This window comes from Lagenorhynchus albirostris, chromosome 19 (genome assembly GCF_949774975.1).
Source record: "Lagenorhynchus albirostris chromosome 19, mLagAlb1.1, whole genome shotgun sequence".
Taxonomy (NCBI): Eukaryota; Metazoa; Chordata; class Mammalia; order Artiodactyla; family Delphinidae; genus Lagenorhynchus; species Lagenorhynchus albirostris.
In genome coordinates this window covers 56128162-56149681 of record NC_083113.1, presented here as the reverse complement: position 1 = coordinate 56149681, position 21520 = coordinate 56128162, and the positions used below count along the sequence as shown (strand labels likewise).

Genomic DNA, 21520 nt, shown 5'->3' with positions numbered 1-21520 from the left:
CCCACTGCGCGTTCCGCGTGGCCGCAGGCACCTGCGCAGGGCACCCGGGGCATCCTCACCGCGCCCCTCGGAGGGCTGACATCACACCCATTTACAGAGGAGGAAAAGAAGGACCAGTAAATGAAGACGCTGGGCCGGGGTCGCATGGCTAGCAAGTGGCAAAGGCAGAATCTAAACGTGGGTTGGCTGGCTCTGGAGTCTGCGCTCAGCCAGGAAGACCCAAACCCACGGGCCAGGGGGACAGTGACAGGGACTCCGAATCGTCAGCTTTCCTTCCTTTTGCAGACATTCGCTGGGCACCCACCTGCCAGACAGTGTGCTACGGGGAGACTGTGGCTTAGGGGGAAGGGCTGCATCTTCCCCCCAGTCTCCCCACCTTCTCTTGCACACAGACGAGGGGGGATGGCCCAGCGCCCTTACCTGACCCCGATGGTGAACATGCTGAGGAGATGCTTCCCTTGCAGCCAGCCCGTGAACATGATCAGGCCTGGGAGGAGATAAAAACATACACTATGTATGTACACACACACACGCGCACACACCTGCACACACACACACACGCGCACACACACACACGCGCACACGCACGAGTATGTCCTCCAAAGGACGAAGGCATTCCAAACTCATCTCCTTAAAGAGTTTCCAGTAATATAGACACAGGACGATTATGAATAACCTCAAACACGTGCCACCTCTCCCCTTTTTCTTTTTAAGAAACAACTCCCCTGCCTACGAGAAAGAGGATGGCTTTACTTTTTCAGAAGATCAAGCCAGCTCAAGTAAAAGAAAGAAACAGCCAACCAGTTTATTTGGGGCTGTTGTCAACATTTCTGTATTATTCCACAAGTTCCCATGGGCTGCACGCCCCCAGGACTTGCCCCAAGGTGTCTGCTGTGCTCCCGTGACGCACAGATTGGCCGCTGTCTCTTGACTGACTTTATCCTGCGTGTTCATGATTAAATACATTCCTTTTTCCATTTTTCTCCTTCGTCAATCGTTGACCCAACGTCTTCTAAACGCCAGGCACTGTGCTATGCATGGGACACACAGTCAGTCAGAGATGGACCCTCCAGGCACAGAAGTGGCATGAGTCGCTGGGACCCGTGAAAGTGCTGAGACGTTCTGACAATGGGGAAAAGTTCAGGGGCCGCCAGGCGTGGCCTCAGTTTCCTCACCTGCAAAGTGGGTACAATGACCGTGTCTTCCTCAAGGACTTGTTGTTGTTCAGGATGTAAGATGTGACAATGCACTTGGAGTGCGTAGCACTTGGAGTGTGTAGCACTTGGAGTGCGTAGCACGGCTCCTGGCCCACAGTAGCACCCAGTCGTGAACTGCTAGGGCCACGGTTACCGGACAGGTGAAGGGAAAAATGTGTGAGGTGAGAGGAGTCGCCTGTTGACACGTCCTGGGAGATTTGCTGAAAAGCACTAGCTTTGTTTTGCAGGGAAAGGGGAGTCAGCGCAAGTTTTCTGCTGGGTAGTAGCGGTGTGCGTGTGTGCGTGTGTGTTGGGAGTAGGGGGGGTCAGAAGATCTGATTTATTAGGGGCTATTTTCATACTATGTATCTTTCTAATTTATTTATTTTTGGCTGCATTGGGTCTTCATTGCGGTGCGGTGGCTTTCATCGCGGTGGCTTCTCTTGTTGCGGAGCACGGGCTCAAGGCGCGCGGGCTTCAGTAGCTGTGGCTCGGGGGCTCTAGAGCGCAGGCTCAGTAGTTGTGGCGCACAAGCTTAGTTGCTCCGCGGCCTGTGGGATCTTCCCGGACCAGGGCTTCAACCCGTGTCCCCTGCATTGGCAGGCGGATTCTTAACCGCTGCACCACCAGGGAAGTCCATATTTTCATACTATGATTAGCAACAGGCTTCAGCAGTCAAATAAAAATCTTAGCTGCAATTCAAATGAACCCAGTTGCAAAAGACTGGGTGGGAGGGAACTCTATTAAAAATAGGTGCAGGTCGCACCCACCAGGACCCGCCCCTACCCTGGGGGCCTCCCTGCAGTAGGAGGCTGAGCTTGTTCCCCGGGGGCTCACAAGAGCTGACTGTGCTCATTTCTTCCCAAATCCACGTTCAGTAACTTTGCGCTGGTAGCTTGAAATGGGCGGCTGTGACTATGGATACCATGGAAAGGGGCAAACACCGCTTTCCGCTGGAGCTCGCTGTTCCCCTGAATCTCCTCCTTGGACCCTCTGAGGATTCAAAATTCCCACTCTGCCAGAGCAATTCTTCAAATATTTATTAAAAAGAAAACACGTCTGAATGGTATCACGGGCCTGGCCATGCACATGCTAATTTACTTTCTAATTTAACTTGAGGAATAATGGCTTATACGAGGCAATGACCGTGCAAGGACCTCTGACTTGGATTTTTTTTTTTTTTAAACAAATTTCATCTTGTGGAAAGGCCTGCTAAAAGCATCTATTTGACAATGTGCCTTGAAGCACATCTACTTGGTATTTGCTCTTGGGGCCATTATTACGGCCCAGTCTCCTTCTGGCAACCCCAATGTCTAGAGCAGGTGGTGGAAAGGTCTTCATATAACAGATCAGATAGTAAACAGCATCGGCTCTATGGGCCATATGGTCTGTTACAACTCAGCTTGGCCATTGCAGTGTGCAAGCAGCTATAGATAATACGTGAATGGGTGTGGCCGTGTGCCCATAAAACAGATGTGTGAACATTGAAATTTGAATCTCATATAACTTTAATGTCATAACATATTCTTCTTCTTTCTATTTTTTTCAGTCATTTAAAAATGTAAAAAAAATTCTCGGCTTGTGAGCCACACAAAAACAGGTGGCAAACCCGATTTGGCCTGGGAGTCATAGTTTCCATCCCCTGCTCCAGACTGTAAAAGGGTCCTCTGGCCAGCTGGGGCCACGTGGGCATCCAGTCTAGCCCAAAAGCCTGATCAATGTAACCCCGAGGATGGCAGGTGAACGGCGATGCAGAGCCACTTTCCCCTCCTGCCTCCATGACAGACATCGCTAATCCATCACAAGACATCACTAATCCATCACAGTTCTCTGCCACCAAGCCCGAGCATGGACTCCAAATCCTCTCACAAGCACAGAGCCCCCTTAGCTGGGATCAGACTTGGCAGGTTAAGATAAAACCCATTTTCCATAACTGCTCCAGGACAAAATAGGGTGGAGAGGAGGGAAGAGGACATAGAGCTACATGAAAACAGTACAACTACTGACTGAGCAAAGTCTGAGCACTAAATCCAAAGTTGACGTTTGGAAAGGAGACTGGATACTAGAAGGTTGGGATGGGGTGGCCAGGGAGGAAAGGGTGGGCAGGTCTGTCCCCAGCATGACAGAATTGAGAGCTTTGACTTCAGACCATATCCTCTTAACACTTTGCTAAATTTACCACCTCTTACAAGTTGTGAAGGAGTGGGAGATACCTTCCATGCCTTTGAATCTACCCTTTCCTCTGTCTGGAATTCCCAATCTCTTCTTTTTTTTTTTTTTTTTTCACTTGGCAAACTCCTACCCATCCTGCAAGATCCAACTTAATGTCACCTCCTCCTGGGAGCCTTCCCAACTCTCCCATGCAAAATTAACTGCTGCCTTCACATTTCATATTTGTTCAGGCGTCTCTCTCCTATTTCCCTGGGGTCCTTCAAAGGGCACAAGCTGTGTCTGACTCATCTTGATGGCTCCAGAACCTATCATAGGGTCTAGCATGTCACAAGATACTCACTAAATGAATGAATTGCACCTAGATGCCCAGAAGCACAACAAAACTGCTGCTAGGAGGGACAGATGTTTCTCCCAAGAACATTACTGGCTCTGCAGTTTAGCCAGATTCTCTAGTACTTCCTCCCATCACTGCTCATGCTATGAGCAGTGGTTGGTTGGTTTGTTTCTTTATTCACTCATTCATTCAACCAACATTTATTGAGAATCTACAGTGGCCCAGGCACTGGTTGATCCTGAAAGCTGGGAACGAAGGACACAGACTCAAAACCAGAGCTGGGGACAGCAGGAAGGAGCAGGTGAAGGGCCCAGGGCAGCCCCATGGGGATCTTCAGGAGTAAGACCTGAATTTAGCTCTGCAGCATCTGCGGATGCTGTTTGGTGTGTTGCCAAAGGCCAGGACGCACAAGCCCAGGCACAACCTGCTTAGTAGAATAGAAACATGGCTGGGTGCACCACCAGACTACATTTCCCAGTCTCCTCTGCAGTTAGGTAGGCCATGTGACTTCATTCCAGCCAATCGAGAATAGGCAAAATTGATGACATCACTTCCTGGTCCCTGCCTTAAAAATTTTCCCCCACAAGCCTCCATATTCTCTCTTTCCCTACCTGCTGGCTACATAGAATTATGGCCCACCTCCCAGGACCTGCAGGAAGGCAGAGCAACAATACGGTAGGGGCCTGGGATCCCGAGTCAGTGTTTGGAGGTGAGCTATCCAGGAAAGCCATTTCACCAGGAACATGCCCATGGACTGTGGTGTGGGCAAGAAATAGATTTTGACCATGTTAGGCCATTAAAATGTGGGGGCTGCTTGTTACAGCCATTAGCTTGTTCTGATAGAGAAACCTCTTGTTACTGTCCAAGAACCTCTGATCCCAAACCCCAATTCTCACCCAGGTGAGTAGCAGGGTATTTGAGAAACAGCTGTGGGTGCTCCGGACGGCTCCCTCCACACACCCCATCCCCTCTGGGACCCCGTGCAGAAATTGCTTCACCCACCAATTATGCCGAATGAGAAAAGTGTCAATTGCTTCCCCAGTTTGTCCATGCTTTTTTGTAGAGGAGTTTTAGGCGTCTGAAAGGATGAGAACAATGGGTTTGTTAGATGAGATCCCAGCAGCGTCCCCCAGTTTCTCCCTGGATTTTTTAATATCTTAAGCTGAGTGACGATTACACAAGGACACATATATAAAACTTCATTGACTGCTACATTTCAGATCTGCGCATGTCACCGTAAGTTATCTTGACAAAAATCCGAATACATGTTTTAAAAGAAAAAAATTTGAAAAAGCGTACTCACGTTAATCATATCATCCTTAGTCCTAAGGAGCAGGCCGGGCTGGTGTCACCAGCTGAGCATCATCTCAAACCCCAGCTTCCACAAACCCAGAGCCCCACTGCCCTCACCTCTTCAGCCTGCATCATCTTAAACACTTCTCCGAACTGGGATCTTTCTCCTGTTCCGATCACGACGCCCTGCGTACAGGAGAGAGGAGCTTGAGTTCTGAGGCTGAAAGCCTGCAGATGACGGAGACCGGGGCCCCCAGGCACCCGGGGCTTACCTGTCCCTTCCCGTACTGCACCAGGGTCCCCATGAAGACGATGTTGCTCAGGGTGGTGAGGTCGCCCCCGCCCGTCAGCGGGGTGTCCGTCTTACTGCTCGGCTCGGCTTCTCCCGTGAAACTGGACTCGTCCACCAGGAGGTCTGTGACCTGGGGGAGCAAAGCGAGAAGGCGTGGCACCCACCCTCCCATCTATGAGCTGGTGTTCAAAGCCCAGAACGGTGTCTAGCATCTTAGTGTCATCGCCAGCAGACAGCAAACAGGAACGTGCTGAAAGCAGGAAGCGAGGATCAGAACGCAGCCTCAGATGCCTCCAGGAAACAGAAAAGCTTTGAATGTACGGCCCCTTTCAGAAAGCAGAAAGGTCTCATATCCTATTTTAACATTATTTTAAATTTTAATATTTTTAAAAACTTAGGCAATGGTTAAATTAGAACATCCCTCTCAGAGCATCCTGTCTTTCCCCTAACACTCCACATCCCACCCGCCTTGGAAGGTCCCGTACAATCTGTGTAGTCTGAGTAGCACTGAGCCGTGTTATGCAGTGACAGCCTAAGGTCATGTCAACACCCAAAACACATACTCGGGCACAGATACGCACACACACCCAGACGTTTCCAGGGTGACACTTCCAGAACACCTACCATGCGCCAGGCCAGGTGCGCAACACTTCCCAAGGCTTATCTCTTTTTTTTTTAATTTATTTTTTATCTTTGGCTGCATTGGGTCTTCATTGCTGCGCGCAGGCTTTCTCTAGTTGCAGCGAGCGGGGGCTACTCTTTGTTGCGGTGCGCGGGCTTCTCATTGCGGTGGCTTCTCTTGTTGTGGAGCACGGGCTCTAGGCGCGCGGGCTTCAGTAGTTGTGGCACGTGGGCTCAGTCGTTGCGGCTCACAAGCTCAGTAGCTGTGGCGCACGGGCCCAGCCACTCCGCGGCATGTGGGATCTTCCTGGACCAGGGCTCAAACCCGTGTCGCCTGCATTGGCAGGTGGATTCTTAATCACTGTGCCACGAGGGGAGTCCCACACAAGGCTAATCTCTCAATCCTCACAGACTCCATGAAAGATGCTATTATTTTCTCCTCTCTACGTTTGGGGTAACTGAGGCATGGACTGATTAAGAAATGTGCTCAAGTTTACACAGCTAGTTAGTGGCAGAGCAGAGGTCTGAACCAAGGCGATGGCTCCAGAAACTGCACTCTTAACCACCTTGCAAAACTGACCACAGGCCCAGTAGGTATCATTCAAGAGGTGAGTCTCCTGTGGCCAGAACTGTGCCAGGTACCACCGAGGACATGCAAGGCATCAGGGTGGGCTCTGCCCCTAAGGACCTTCTCATTTAAGCAAAAAAGAGGGCTTCCCTGGTGGCGCAGTGGTTGAGAGTCTGCCTGCCGATGCAGGGGACGCGGGTTCGTGCCCCGGTCCGGGAAGATCCCACGTGCCGCGGAGCGGCTGGGCCCGTGAGCCATGGCCGCTGAGCCTGCGCGTCCGGAGCCTGTGCTCCGCAACGGGAGAGGCCACAGCAGTGAGAGGCCCGCGTACCGCAAAAAAAAAAAAAAAAGTCTAATCAGACAAGTCCCGATTAAGGCACATTCTACAAAATACCTGACCAGCCCTCCTCAAAACTGTCAAGGTCATGAAAAACAAGGCAAGTCTGAGCAACTGTCACAGCCCAGAGGAGCCTAAAGAGACATGATGATTAAATGTAACGTGGGACCCTGGAACAACAACAACAACAGGGCATTAGGGAAGAACTAAGGCAATCTGGTAAAAGTATGGACCTTAGGTAATAATAACGTGCCTCGATTGGTTCATTAATTGGAACAAAGGTACCCTACTAATCTATGATGCTGACATTACAGGAAAGGGTGTGGGATCTATGGGAATCCTCTCAACTATCTTCTCAATTTTTCTGTAAATCTAAAATGGCTCTAAAAAATAAAGTCTGTTTTTCTTAAAAAGAGGAAAGGAAGAGAGAGATGAGACAAAGGTGCCTCTCTGAAGGCAGATGGCCAGAGAAGCAGGAAGAATGGGGCGCGGGGCTGGGAAGGGAAGGGGACGCAGGTGCGGAGGTGGGTGTGGGTTTGGATGTATTGGAATGCAGGTGGGCAATCTGTCCATCTGTCCATCCATCTCCTACGAGGGGCCAGGCATTCTTCTGGGCCCTGGGAACCCAGCAGGGCCGAGACAGACAAACCCCCTGACTTTGTGGGGGGACTGGCAATAAACATGAAAGCAAACAGACATTGGAAAGAGCAGTAGATACCCAGGGTGGGGGGGTGGGGTGATGCCTCAGGAGACGGGCCAGGGGAGGCCAGTGAGAAGGGGACAGTGAGTTGAGACCTCAGGAATGAGAAAGGCTGTAAGTCATGCTGGTGGAAAGTGGGTTCTGGCGGCAGAAACGGCCCTCCTGAGTGAAGACACACTGCAGGCAGTTGAAAGCATCAATGCGCCTGGCTTCTAAGTCAGGGCTGGGCATACAGCTTGGGCCTCCTCTGCCTAGAACAGCTGATTCACGTCCATTCCAGGACGGCTCAAAAGCCACTGCCTCCGGGAAGCCCTCTGTGACTGCGTTGGGCCAGGCAAGTCTGTCCTGTTTGGGAAACCCAGAGTTCCCGGGGCTTTTCCCTCAAGCCCCTGCAGCAATCGTTACCTGTCATGAGTAGATGTGGTTTGTGTGTTACTCTGGGCAATAAACCCATGAGCACAGAGATCTCGTCTGTTTTCTCCACTGCCTCCTCAGCACGCAGCACAGTTCCTGGCACATAGTAGGTGCTCAAGAAATATTTGTTAACTGAATGAGTGATGAGGATATGGGGAGGGGTGCCCTGAGGCAGGGAGGGAGGAAAGAGAGGCTTAGAGGAGGGCTTTGAGTGTGCTGGGCTGAGTAACAGCCCCCGACCATCCGATCCCCCAAAGACACCCAAGTCCTAATCCTTGGAACACGTGAAAGTGTTACCTTAATGGCAAAACAGCCTTTGCAGATGTGACTGAATTAAGGACCTTGCGATGCGGAGATTACCCTGGATGATCCTGATGGGGCCTAACTGTCATCACAAGCGTCCTTTTAAGAGGAGGATCAGAGAAGGAAGTACAAAGACAGAAGCAGCGGTTGGAGCAATTTGAGGCCACAAGCCCAGGAATGCGGGCGGCCTCTGGAGGCTGAAAGATGCAAGGGAACCAATTAATAGCTTAATGTGGTTAATTGGAACTAATTAAGAGCTTAATAGTGGAGAAGAATATTCCACTGTGAGTAAACAAAGCTATTGATTGTTCACTGGAGTTGCAAAAGGACAAAAAAGGAAACCTGTAGAGTGTTGGCGGCTGGCAGCCTTGAAAAAAGTCCTCGTGGTGGCAATGACCAGGCACAATTTCATTTGACAGAAGCGGGGCAGGAAGAAAACCAGCTGAAGTAGGAAAGGAGTCATTTGGGGTTTAAAAAATTGTTTCAAGGAACTGTTGTAGAGCCTGGGACTGATCAACAGTAAAATCAATTGCAGATATTTGTGACTCTGTCCCCCCATCAGGTGCTGCACAAGCAGGCAGCAGGTCTTAGCGTTTCAGCTTCAGGAGAACCCCACGAGGCGGGAATAAACATTAACCGCTTGGATAGATGAGGAAACCGAGGCAAAGAGAAGGTAAGCAACTCGCTCCAGGTCACACAGCTTATGAATGACAGGATCCGGCTAATGCCCAGTCCCAGGGCACTAACCACTCGGCAACACTGCCTCTCTGGAGAGCCTGTAGTATATGCGTATCCTCCCTATCGGCATGTGGACTCCCCACCCCGTACCTGGGGACTCCCTCACATTGTGGGGCAGAGCCCACCCGTAGGGGAGGCATGGACAACGTCACATTGGCTTCCCCAGCCTTCCCGCACGTGGGGCTTGGCCACTGGACGATGGTTCCTCTAATGGGACCCACCTGCCCTGCCTGGAGAGCTGAAAGCCAGAGGCACAAGGGCTTGAAAGCCTGGGTGCCCTCTGGCCTCTGCCTCTACTTCAAAGACTGTCTCAGGATGCTGTAAACACAGCTCCCAGGGGTTAGCTCCCAGCCTCTTTGCCTCTCTCCATCCCCCCGCTCCAGGCCACCCTGCAAACAGCCTGCTGTGCATCCTGAGAACATGTCCTCCTTAAATAAATAAATCAGGCTGATATTCTTAAGTATTCCAGGGATCATAAAATAGATTACTCCCATCGACGGATCCCTCTGAACTTGATTTAAGCTTTTCTCGAGAATCAAATGTATCTCGGAGAGCCTCAGGAAATGTTCTGTGAAGCTGTGACACCCTGAGACCCACAAAGGTTGGGGACAGAGCTTGCCCCACACCCGATGTCCCCAACTGTGCTGTTGTAAAATCTTGCGCTACTATTTATGGCTGTACCGGTTGTTCCTATCCTCGTGATTAAGCAGTCAGATAGCGTTTCTCTCCGACATCAGTGTGGCCGTTTCTAGAAGCAACTTTTCCCTCATTCCTCAGCCCCACCCTGGTTTAATTGCCACTGCAGTTTCCTGTAAACTAGAAAAATCACATAACCACAGTTGGTTAGGCTTATACTTAAATGAGAAGAAATAATTTGTGAAGTGCCATTGGAGGAGGTTTATGCTTAAAATGAGCTCGCTTGCTAACTTCCTGTTTGTGTGCACACACGCCTGTGTCTGTGCAGTGCACGAGACAGAGAGAACGCCTGCCTCTGAGAAGCTAAGTGTCTGCATGGCCCCTGGACCCAGGGCCTGGGGCCCCTCACCTCTGTGAGGCGGATGTCTGCAGGGATCCGGTCTCCGATAGAGAGAGACACGATGTCTCCAGGCACCAGGTCTCGAGCAAGAAGATGATGGAGTTTTCCTTCTCTTATGCTGTGTTTGAAATGGGAAAAAGCAAAAGCACCCATGTTGACATCTCATTTTTAGGCACTTTGATAACCTTGAGCAAAGATTACAGAAACACACTTTCTCTTTCCCTTATGGACAAACCCTTGTGCCTTTACGGTTTTATTATTTTTTAAATTCACCTATCCTAAAAGACTTTTGGGAAAGTGTATGGCTTCTAGGAGACCCTGAGCCTCATTTGAAAAGTGGGGTGACTACTGTTCACTCTGCCTGGAAACAAGGCTGGGCCACACGGCCTCCAGACGCTTCTGCTGGTCTAGGGAAGCGATTCCTTAATGAAGCTGGCAGCTAGCGGCACTTCTGTCCTCAGAGGACACAGCACTCTGGTGTGCAGAGCCCGGCTCGGGACCTCAGGGATGGCAGAGGCTTGCCAAAGCTGGGAGGAGCATCTTAAGTGCTCGAGAAGCTGGGGACACCCCCTCCCACAGGGCCTGGACCGTTCCTCATGGCCATCTGCCGTCTGCCGTTAGACACGGATGTGCTTCTGTGCACGGGCTCCCACTGGAATCCCACCACACACTGCCCCTTGCCCGACATGGCAGGAGCCTCTCAGATGGACCTGTGCCCACCCCACCTCCGACCTCCTTCAATTCATCCTGTACGTGGCAACCAGAGAGCTCTTAACGCGCAAAATCAGATCACAACTTCCTCTTACTCCAACCGTCTCCAGTGACCTTGGAGTCAAACCCAGAGGCCCTGCCTCCTGTCACCCCGCCCCCGAATGCACCCAACTCCTTCTAGTCTCAAAGTCTTTGCTGACCTTGAATGCTGGAGCAGACATTCCCCTCTTCACTGTTAACAGAATTCAATCTTATTCAGGTACCGCCCTTCTCCCCACTGCGCAGTGCTCTAGTGGCTGGGTCCTGAGTGGCTGAGACCATCAGGGTGATCCCAGCGCCTGCCATGACCAGCATAGGGACAGGCATGATCTACAATACTGGCCTAAGAGACAGGAGTGGATATTTCCTGGGGGCTTGAGAGAAAGTTTTTTTTCACTCTGTACGCACGTGCGCGCGCACACACACACACACACACACACACACACACACACACACACACACACACACACACACACACACACACACACACACACACACACACACACACACACACACACACACACACACACGGCCTCTTCTTCTGTTGGACCTTTTTATACCTGGCTGTGATGCCCGGAGCTGTGGCAGCCATTTTGGGATCATGAGGGAAGCTGGCCCAAGAACAAAGCTAACAAGCTGAGGATAAAAGGCACCAGGTCCTTGGTACCATCTTGAATTAACTAACCCCACCATCCCCCCCCCCGCCCCCGCTCAGATCCCTTACCATAAGACAACACAATTTCCTTGTGGTTTGCACAGCTGAATTTTCTGGGTTTTGTATCCAAGAGTGCCTATCAGATATACATCTGCTCTTCCCTCAGCTCTTCCCATGGCTGGCTCCTGCTGTTTCTCAGTCCTCAACCTAAAGGTCAGCTCCTCCTTAAATGTCAGATCAGGGTGGGCTGCCAGCCAGTTATTTAAGGTAGTTCCCACACCTCCCCTCATCACTACCGCGTCTCCGTGAGGTTCTCTTCCTTCTAATTTTTGTGCGGCTTTGGGTTTCAGGGGGTCTTTTTGGCTTTAATGCACCTGCCACATTCCAAAATCATCTCATCCTTCACTTCATCATCTGGCTCCCCTGTTAGAAATGTGAGCGCCCCGAAGGCCAGGGCCTTCCCATCGCTTCGCCTGGGACAATATCTCCCTGCACACAGTAGGTGCTTAGTAAGTATTTAGTGAATGCATAAAGGATGGAGGTAATGTAGGAAGTGTCTGCAGGGCAGATGCTGTTCCCGATTTGTGACACGGCTCTCAGGGACTCGGGGAGTGAGGCTGTGTCCCTTCAGGGCTCTTTCAACACTACCAGCCTGTCCGCCTCCGCTGCTCTTGAAAATAAAAATATCTTTCAGAAGTGACTTCCAGGGACATCAATAATGCACACTATTCATCCAAAAGGCCAAGACTTGATATTTAAACTTAAGATCAGCTCATCAAGCCGTTTAAATCATAGGTGCTTCCGTCTGCTTATAGGATTACGTCACACATCACACGTCTGGATTTCTGACAGCCTTGTTCATCCAATCATTAGGCCCAAACATTTTTACTGCCCCCTGATGAACCTTCTAGAGTTGACTCATCCTCTCTCATGCTTTCACCTCATGCTCTTCTGATCTCTATTTTGTTACTCATTATTCTCTGCCTGTTCTCACACACACACACACACACACACATGCACACACACATGTGCGCGCACACACATGCACACACATACTCTTTGCTTGCTGTTTCCATGAGAGGTGGAACTCTGTCTCACTAGATTTTTCTATCCCCCAGCCCTATGCTCCATTTTGCCAAATACACGTTAAGGTTCTTTCCCCCAAATTATCCTTCAGGTAATAGAGAGTTACTGTATGTTTAAATCCTTCCAAAGTACCTCAGATCACGAGATACTTTCAGTTACTTTCTTTTGAGCAACAATGTCTATTTGGGAAAGACACGTGACTTTAAAACAACCTCAACTGATGCTAGCAGTGGTAAGGGAGAAGACCTGGGCCTTTTCCGAAAGAGTTTCATTTTTACAGGGAAAATAACATAGGCATTACTGATACACTAAAAAATTAAATGGACAAAAAAAATCAAGCCTAAAACATTCTCCCGGGGCTTCCCTGGTGGCGCAGTGGTTAAGAACCTGCCTGCCGATGCAGGGGACACGGGTTCGAGCCCTGGTCTGGGAAGATCCCACATGCCATGGAGCAACTAAGCCTGTGCGCCACAACTACTGAGACTGCCCTCTAGAGCCCACAAGCCACAACTACTGAGCCCGCGTGCCACAACTACTGAGCCCGCGCACCTAGAGCCCGTCCTCTGCAACAAGAGAAGCCACCGCAGTGAGAAGCCTGCGCACCGCAACGAAGAGCAGCCCCCGCTCGCCGCAACTAGAGAAAGCCCGCGCGCAGCAACGAAAACATAACACAGCCAAAAATAAATAAATTAATTAATTAAAAAACAAAAACAAACCTTCTCCCTTCTGCCTCTGTGGCTCCCTTTACCCGTGGCGGCAGCCCCTGAACATCCTCTACGCTGAGCTGTCCGAGACTGCAACCACTAGCCTGTGAGGCTATTTGAATTCAAGTTAAATAAAGTGAAGACTTCAGTTCCTCGGGTGAAGTCCTCAGTAGCCATATGGGACTAGTGATGCCGTCCCAGGCAGCACACATGACAGAACATTCCAGAAAGTCCTATGGCACCGCACTGCGCTAAGCAGACAGGCCCAGGAGGAATGGGAAGACATTTTCGTCTTTCTTTTTTCCTTTTTAAATGTCTCTGGGGAGGGCTGTGTGATAACCAAATGGCAAAGCAGGAATGTCCAGGCAGGAAAGAGGCTGGCGGGCAGCTGAGCAAATGACCGGAGTTCATTACTGAGCTGTCCACCCACTTCAGCCAGTTCTGATGCCTCAGCTCCTTCAAGCCCCGCCTCTCAGCCTCTTCCGAGCCCCCCTTTGAGAATCCAGTGAAAATTCCGAATGCCTCCCTAGGAAAAATGCACACGTTTTTGCACACTTCATCACAGGTTTTGTGGGCCACCCTCTCCCCAAAGCCACTCCCGTCACCCGTGGCCCCCAGGCTGGGTGGGCACCCTGATTCGACACCAGTGACAGTGGAGGCCCAGAGAGGTTGAACGACACACCCAAAGACATGTAGCAATCGGCCGGCGGGGCAGAGAGACCAGGTTTCCTAGCCCCCAGTGAGACATGCTTCTCCCATATCACATTACAAAGGATATAAATATTGCCAAACTTTTTGTCAAACTCACCAGCCCACTGGCTCCTCTGAGGAACCAAAAAGTCCCGGGGGGGTCTCTGACTTACCAGTTACATTCGGGAGGCACCAGCTTGGTCAGCTCTTCCAGAGATTTCTCTGACCTGTACTCCTGGTAGGAAGCATGTGAAACGTGGTGTTTAAGAGGGAGGCTTCCACAGATCTCCCATCAGCCCGGGGGACCCCGCCCAGGACTTCAGGACACACATTACACACCTGGATGAAGGCGACGGTGACCACCATTAGCACGGCCTAGGGGGCAAACGGGAGGGACGTTAACACCCAGCTGCCCAACGAGCAGGCGAACGAGCCCAGGGGAGCCAAGGAGGGGGCATCGTCCTGCAAAATATTATTTCCTTTTTTCTTGCAAAATAAGAACACTGTGCAGAAATTTAGAAAACAGACGAGCCAGAAAAGCACCTCCAATTCTGCCACCTAGAGGTTCACATCTGGGGGTGATCCTTCTAGATTTTTCAGCATAGATACACGTACAACACAGGATCAGCTAGTACAGAGGTAATCGTTTATCTCTCAACAGCAGCTAATAAACATCAGTCCACATCAGAAGATGCGGACCTAGCCTCAGGCTTTCGAACAGAAGCATCAAATTCCACGGCACGGAAGGAGTCTGTTTTTGTATTTTAAAAGACGGCACTTGACAGATAGAAGGAGGCAGGAACAAAAGTCATCAGGATATGTTCAGAGCCACATTTAGAAGGTCACGTACTGTATGAGTCCATTTACAGGAACTACCCAGAACAGGTAAATCCGTGGGGACAGAAAGCGATGGTGGTTTCAAGGGGCTGGTTGGGGGGGGGCGGGGGAGGAGAGCATCTGTGTAATGGGTACGGGATCTCTTTTAGGGTGAGGAAAACATTTTGGAACTAGACAGAGGTGGTGGTGGCACAACATTGTGAATGGAGTAAATGTCCCTGACTTATTCACTTTAAAACGGCTGATTTTTAAAATTAAAAAAAACATTTTTTTTAAAGGTGCCCAACGTTTCTCTCTGTATAATGATTACGAACAATGATTCTTGTTTTGTTTTGTTTTTGTTTTTTTGGACGCACCACACAGGATGTGGGATCTTAGTTCCCTGACCAGGGATCGAACCCACGTCCCCTGCGGTGGAAGCGCAGAGTCTTAACCAGTGGACCGCCGGGGAAGTCCCCGAGCAATTATTCTCTGTACTGCGCACACAGCCAGGATCCGTCAATTCCACCCACGGGTCACAGGGGAGGAGTGCATTACAACATTGTTCCTGACGGCAAAGAACCAGAAGCCACCAGCGTAACCGCCAAGAGAGCGACGGCCAGGGAACCAGGACGCCCTATTTGGGGGTAGAGAAGGATGTGGATTTCCTGTCCTTTCTTTCTGTTGTGTTTTCTTTTTCTAAAAAAATCTACAGCGAGGGCTTCCCTGGTGGCGCACTGATTGAGAGTCCGCCTGCCGATGCAGGGGACACGGGTTCGTGCCCCGGTCTGGGAAGATCCCACGTGCTGCGGAGGGGCTGGGCCCGTGAGCCATGGCCGCTGAGCCTGCGCGTCCGGAGCCTGTGCTCCGCAATGGGAGAGGCCACAACAGTTAGAGGCCCGCGTACCACAAAACAAAACAAAACAAAACAAAACAAAAAACAAAAAAAACAAAAAAAATCTACAGCCAAACTCTTTTTTCCTTGCATAACAAAGACAAGCACAGACTCAGCAAGCCCCTTGGCAGCCGGGTCTGGGATGGGGCACTGCCCCCCACGGGGTGCACTCACCATGGCGATGCTGATGGCATCCTCGTACTCCTTCGTGAGGACGCTCACCAAGGCAGAGGCCAGAAGCAGTAGGATCAGGGGGTTCTTAAACTGAAAAATGAACACAGGGCAGGGGGATCTTTTCTGGGCTCACAGAGATCAGAGACTGGGCTTTCTCCCGTGTAGCAGCGTGAGCTCTTCACTCACAGCCCGCTTCCAGGCCAACCCTACAGTGATGCGCGGGCTGGGAGACGAGGACCACCGCCACCCGATGGTTCTCCACCACCTGAGGACCCACCACTGCAGTTTCACTGACATCGACTTCCTGGGGTCATCCTGACACTGTCCCTGTCAAGACGCCAGCCCCGGCCCTGTCTTTGAGTTCTTGGTCTTGCTTTGCCACATCTCCACGATGCTCAGGTCAGAATCTTCCCCTCTGGTGGGATGCCAGCCCTGGCCCAGCATGGCCAAGGGGTCCCCTCTCACCACACCAGGGCTGCAATCCTGTGTGTCCCAATCACAACGACTCACTCTTGTAACTGCCTCTGGGAGCTCCAGAGATGTCCCTCCTGAGAAAACGTGTTCCAGAAACTTCCCAAAGGATTTTTACTTTATGATTTTATGTACAGTGGTCTTCTCTTATCAGTGGTTTTGCTTTCCACAGTCTCAGTGACCTGCGGTCAACTGTGGTCCAAAGCTATTAAATGGAAAATTCCAGAAATACATAATTCATAAGTTTAAAATTCTGTGCCATTCTGCGTAGCATAATGAAGTCTGTGCTATCCCATTCCATCCTGCCTGGGATCCCCAACCAAACACATCCCCTGCTCCTGGCATCCAACCGCTGACACCCTCGTGGCTCAATGATCCAGGATGACATGAAGCAGATAAGCTTCCTTCTATGTCACAATGCCTGCGTCACTCCCGTCACTTCAGCTCTTCATGTAGGCATTGTACCGTCTCACATCATCACAAGGAAAAGAAAGGTGAGGACAGTACAATGAGATATTTTGAGAGAGAGAGAGATTAATTCACACGGCTTTGATTACAGTATATTGTTATAATGGTTCTATTTTATTATTACTGCTGTTAATCTCTTGCTGTACCTAATTTATTAATTAAACTGTATCATAGATATGTATGTACAGGAAAAAACGTAGTATATATAGGGTTTGGTACTATCAACTGTTTCAGCCATCCTTTGGGGTCTTGGCATGTACCCTCCACAGGTAAGGGGGGACTACTGTATCTGTCTCATTTCACACATACATTTCAATGGTTACAGACAAGTGAAAGGAAGCATAAACACAAACATATAAAGACAGGATCGGAGAGAGTAGACCAAAGAGCAGGATCAGGGTGGGAGTCAAAATATCAATAAGCAAATCATGGTTGTTTAAATTGGGGCTGTACCTTTGGCTCTGAGCTTCCCAGCAGCAAAGGCAAAAGGCGAAATGTGATCAGATGTGTGATTCGTACTGCTGACAGAAAGAAGCACATCAGCATCACGCCAGTGTGGTACACGAAGGGATTTAATGCCTCTCACCCCAGAACTGCTGTGCTTTAACTCCTCTGAATGAGGGACAGGGCACTTTGCGGTCAGCTCACGGGCCACCCGGTGTTAGCCACCGCATCTATTGTGAATCCTCAAGACTGGGCAACTCGAATGTATTTCACCTACTTAGCTACAATTTTTCTGCGACTGTATCAAATTATTTGTCTCTATTCTCGGCTAGAATGTAATCTTCCTAAGCATACAGGCCATGCCCATCCTGGGCTCCCCAATCCCTCCAGGACCTAGAAGGGGATCTGAGCACATGGGGAGGCAGGCAAGAGCTCAGGAATCTGATAGGATTCCAGCTGTCTCCACCATGAGCTCATTGACAGACTTCGAGCGAGCCTCTGACTTCTCCAGTCTCTCTCGGCCGATGGGAGGACTAAAGGGCATAAGGAGGATAGAGTGACCTGCCCAGTGGGTGGCACACAGTAGACGCTCAGTACCCGGGAGCCAGAAGGACCAAGACTGATTCCAAAAGGCACTGGATAAACACTGGTCAAAGGGAGGAATTGTGGCTGCCTGAGCTCCAGAAAACGGTCCCTCTTATCAGGGCTCTTGATCCAATAGCTGGCCCTCAGGGAAGCTTTCCCATCGATCCTTGCCAGGGCTGGGCCGGGCTGGGGTAGGGGGGGTCACCACACCTTCAGAGAGAACCACACCTCAAAGCCAGCTTGCCTGGGAGCCCCGGTGCTCCGGTCTGAGACACACTGGTGGGAGTCAACCCCGGGAGACCCGCGAAAGAGCTTCCCACAGAAACTTGAAACCTGCATCAAAGTTTCTGAGATGGACCTTATTCAATTAGCTACGCGTCTTCCCAAGAGTGATGTCTTCAACATGTAAATAAACTATCCATCCATTTTATGGATCTTATAAGCCATTCCATGGGCATGAGTCCACAGATTAGGAAAAGGGATTCGATTTAAAGGGCACTAACAAATCAACTGTGAAGAGGTGCCTTTGAGGCATGTGGGGAAAACCAGCTCTGAACCAGGCACTGGATGATGTGAAAGAAGCGCTCATGGTCTTAGTGGGATAACAGTATTGTTGTTATGGTTTAAAAAAAAAACAACAAAAAAAGACAGTCTTCCCTGGTGGTCCAGTGGTTGGGACTCTGAGCTTCCACTGCAGGGGGCACGGGTTCGATCCCCGGTTGGGGAGCTAGGATCCTGCGTGCCGCACAGGGCGGCCAAAAATAAATAAATAAATAAAAAATAAAAGAGAGAGAGAGAGAGAGAGAGAGAGAAAGAACAATGTCCTCCAGGGCAGAGATACACATCAAAGTATAGATGGTAAAATGATTCAGTATCTAGAATTTGCTTTAAAATGCTGCAGAGGAAAAAGGGGGATAAAAAATGGGGCAAAACGGGTTGACAATTAGTGAAACTAGATGCTGGATACATGGGGTTTATTATCTTATCCTCCCTCCTAATGTATCTTTTTGAAATTTTCCCTAATAAAAGGTTTTGGTCAGAGAAGTTCCAGTTTTGGTCCTGAGAGCACCTGGAAGCACCGGAGATGGGGGTAAGGGGATTGGGGGCAGTTTTCAGAGGGAAGGGGCTGCCGAGAGTCCTTGGGCTAGACTCACAGCTGCCCAGCAGAGCTCACAGCCACGGCCAAACACCACCACCCCAGAGAGGGACACACCCTTTCCTCGGAAGTCCAGGGAGGATGAAGGGCCAGATACAAGGGCAAGCCGGCTAACAGTATATTGGTGTCCTGGGGATGTGGTGATAAATGACAACCTGGGGGGCTTAAAACAAGACACTTATTCTCTCACAGTTCTGGAGGCCGGAAGTCCAGAATCAAGGTGTCGGCAGGGCCGTGCTCTCTCTGGAGGCCCCGGGGTCTCCTAGGGGAGGAACCTTTCCTGACTATTCCAGTTCCTGGTATTGCCGGCACTCCTTGGCTTGTAGACACATCACTCCACCTCTGCTGTCACAGGGCCTTCTCCCCTCTGTGTGTGTCTGAGTCTCTTCTAAGGACACCAGTCACTGGATAGGGGCCCACCCTAACCCAGTATGACCTCATCCTCACTAATCACATCTGCAGAGACCTTATTTCCAAATAAGACTGAGGTTCCAGATAGATGTGAATTTTGAGGGGATGCTATTCAACCTTGCACAGGGAAGGAGAACCCCTCAGTTCAGTGGAGTTAAGAGTAAGATTTTATTTCAGCCCCGAGCCCATCATAGACTTCCCACCCGGTTGGACAGAAGTGAGCGGGGAGGGGGCACAAATACGCCCTGAACACCTGTCATGCACCTGCATTCTCCAGGCCACCTTCCGAGGCCGGGTTACCCCACATGCGCCAGGCCTCTCCTCAGGGCCTTTGCACGTCCCCCTCCTGCAGCATCCTTCATGCAGACCCTACCACGGCTCCTCTCCTCACTTCACTGGGTCTCTGCTCAGACACCGCCCCCTCCAGGCGCCAGTCAGATGCCCCTGCTGGCCACCCGGCTCCCCACTGGCACGTCCTCACTCCTGTCTTGACTCCTCTCCTCAGGCCACGCCCACTGGGTGCTGTATCACTTCACCGAGTGTCTGTTTCCCTGAAACCAGAAACTCGGTTTAGGCCACTGCTCTGTGCACAGTGCCTCGACCTGGCCAGGAGCGCAAAAGGCGCTTATCTAGAATGAATGAACGAACAGCCAACGCCCATCGTTAGGTGGGGGAATTGGAGGCTTGGTGGGGTTGGAGCTCCTGACCCCGGTCACCCAGCACGGTGCGGATCAGCAGTGGGTCTGCACTGCCCCGGCGGCGCGTCCTCCTGGCCAGGTCACTGCTGTGCCGCCGCCTGGATCCCTGCCCTCACCTCTGCCGGCCCTGGCTGGCAGCTCCCTCCCTCCCTGCAGGCTGTACCCAGTGAAGACGCAGAGAGCAGGGTGCCTGTTTCTGCACAAGGGACCCCTCCAGCCATGGGCTCAGGGCTAGCTCATGGGTCCACAGTCCCGGCCAGGATGCTCTGAGAGCTGGGACCAGGTGCTGGCCTCACCCTGAACTCTAATCCCAAGCCCATAATCTCACCCCCTCCCCCTGAGGCTGGACCTGAGCAACCCTCCAGACTGACACTGGTACCATCAGCCTCCCTCCCTCCTTCCCCTCCAGGAGACCATCCCAAGCACCTGCCCTCTCCCACGCAAGACAGGTGAGTCACCGTGAGACACGGCACACAAGTGTCAGATCCAATGGGAAGATCCCACCACGTGCCACGAGGGCTGCCCTGGCCACAGATAATCAGACTCTTCTGGCTCTTGGGGCCCCTTCTAAGCCCACAAGTAAAGGGGGACAGGTAGAAAGCGGTCTGTTGAAACCTTACTGTGCGGTGCAATGGTGGTACACGGGAGACGTTCATTACCATGAACAGTAACAACCGCAACAGCCAGCATTTCCCGAGCACCTCCTCCAGGCCACGCCCTGTGCTCAGCGCTTTCCCTGCATCATTTCGTAGGCTCCTCCCAGCCCCAAGACACAGGTACTGTTAAGTAGTCCTGCCTGATAAATGACCAACCTGGGGCTCTGAAAGAAACTGAATTGCCAAGGGTTGAATTAGATCAGGCAACTCCAACACCTGTGCTCTTAACAGCTACGCTCGAATCAAACCAGGGCTAACTGGCAGACACTGGGACTTGGGGCAAGCTTTACTGGGCACTTAATACGGGCTCAGCCTCTTCTTTTGTAAAACTCAGAACAGGAGGTACTTATTAGGCCTATTTTCTAGATGGGGACAATTGAGGCTCAAGGAGGAGTAACAGTCCCAAGGCTGAAGTGGGATCTGAACCCGGCTGACTCTCCTCTGCCTTTGCTTCATGACTCCAGGACAGGGATCTCGGGTCACGCTAAGGTAGAATTCCTGATGGTGAGTCTCCTGAGACGGAGAAGCAGGGCTGCCTCGTGAAGTGGTTGAGTTCCCTGTCACTCCAGGTGACAGACAGGAGAGTCACAGCCTCTGGCATGTAGCAGATGCTCAATGAACAAAAAGAATTAATAAGTGAGAGCACGTGGACTTCCTGTGCCCATCCAGGGCGGGTAAACATGGCCATCGGGAGCTTCCTTCCAATCCCGCGAGGATTCCCTGAGATGGATTCCTGAACTGATGAGGTTAAGAAGAAGCACGTTTCCTGCTCTTAGAAACTGAAGAGATTGCATTCCCGGAAAGGCCCTGGCTGGAGGACAGCCCTTGGCGTGAGGTAGAGGCCAGGTGAGCAGGTC

General features: G+C 51.0%; 1 protein-coding gene across 2 annotated transcripts in view; it reads right to left on the bottom strand.

Moving 5' to 3' along the window:
• Positions 1–21520, bottom strand: part of ATP2C2 (ATPase secretory pathway Ca2+ transporting 2) — a 76536-nt gene that overhangs the window by 21728 nt on the left and 33288 nt on the right. For both annotated transcript variants that reach the window (XM_060132254.1, XM_060132252.1), the window contains exons 4-11: positions 15775–15864; positions 14229–14264; positions 14063–14124; positions 10014–10122; positions 5268–5417; positions 5113–5181; positions 4705–4780; positions 421–487 (exon numbers count right to left, since the gene is read on the bottom strand). In XM_060132254.1, coding sequence (XP_059988237.1) covers positions 421–487; positions 4705–4780; positions 5113–5181; positions 5268–5417; positions 10014–10122; positions 14063–14124; positions 14229–14264; positions 15775–15864 — 659 coding nt within the window. The remainder of the gene's footprint in view (positions 1–420; positions 488–4704; positions 4781–5112; positions 5182–5267; positions 5418–10013; positions 10123–14062; positions 14125–14228; positions 14265–15774; positions 15865–21520) is intronic.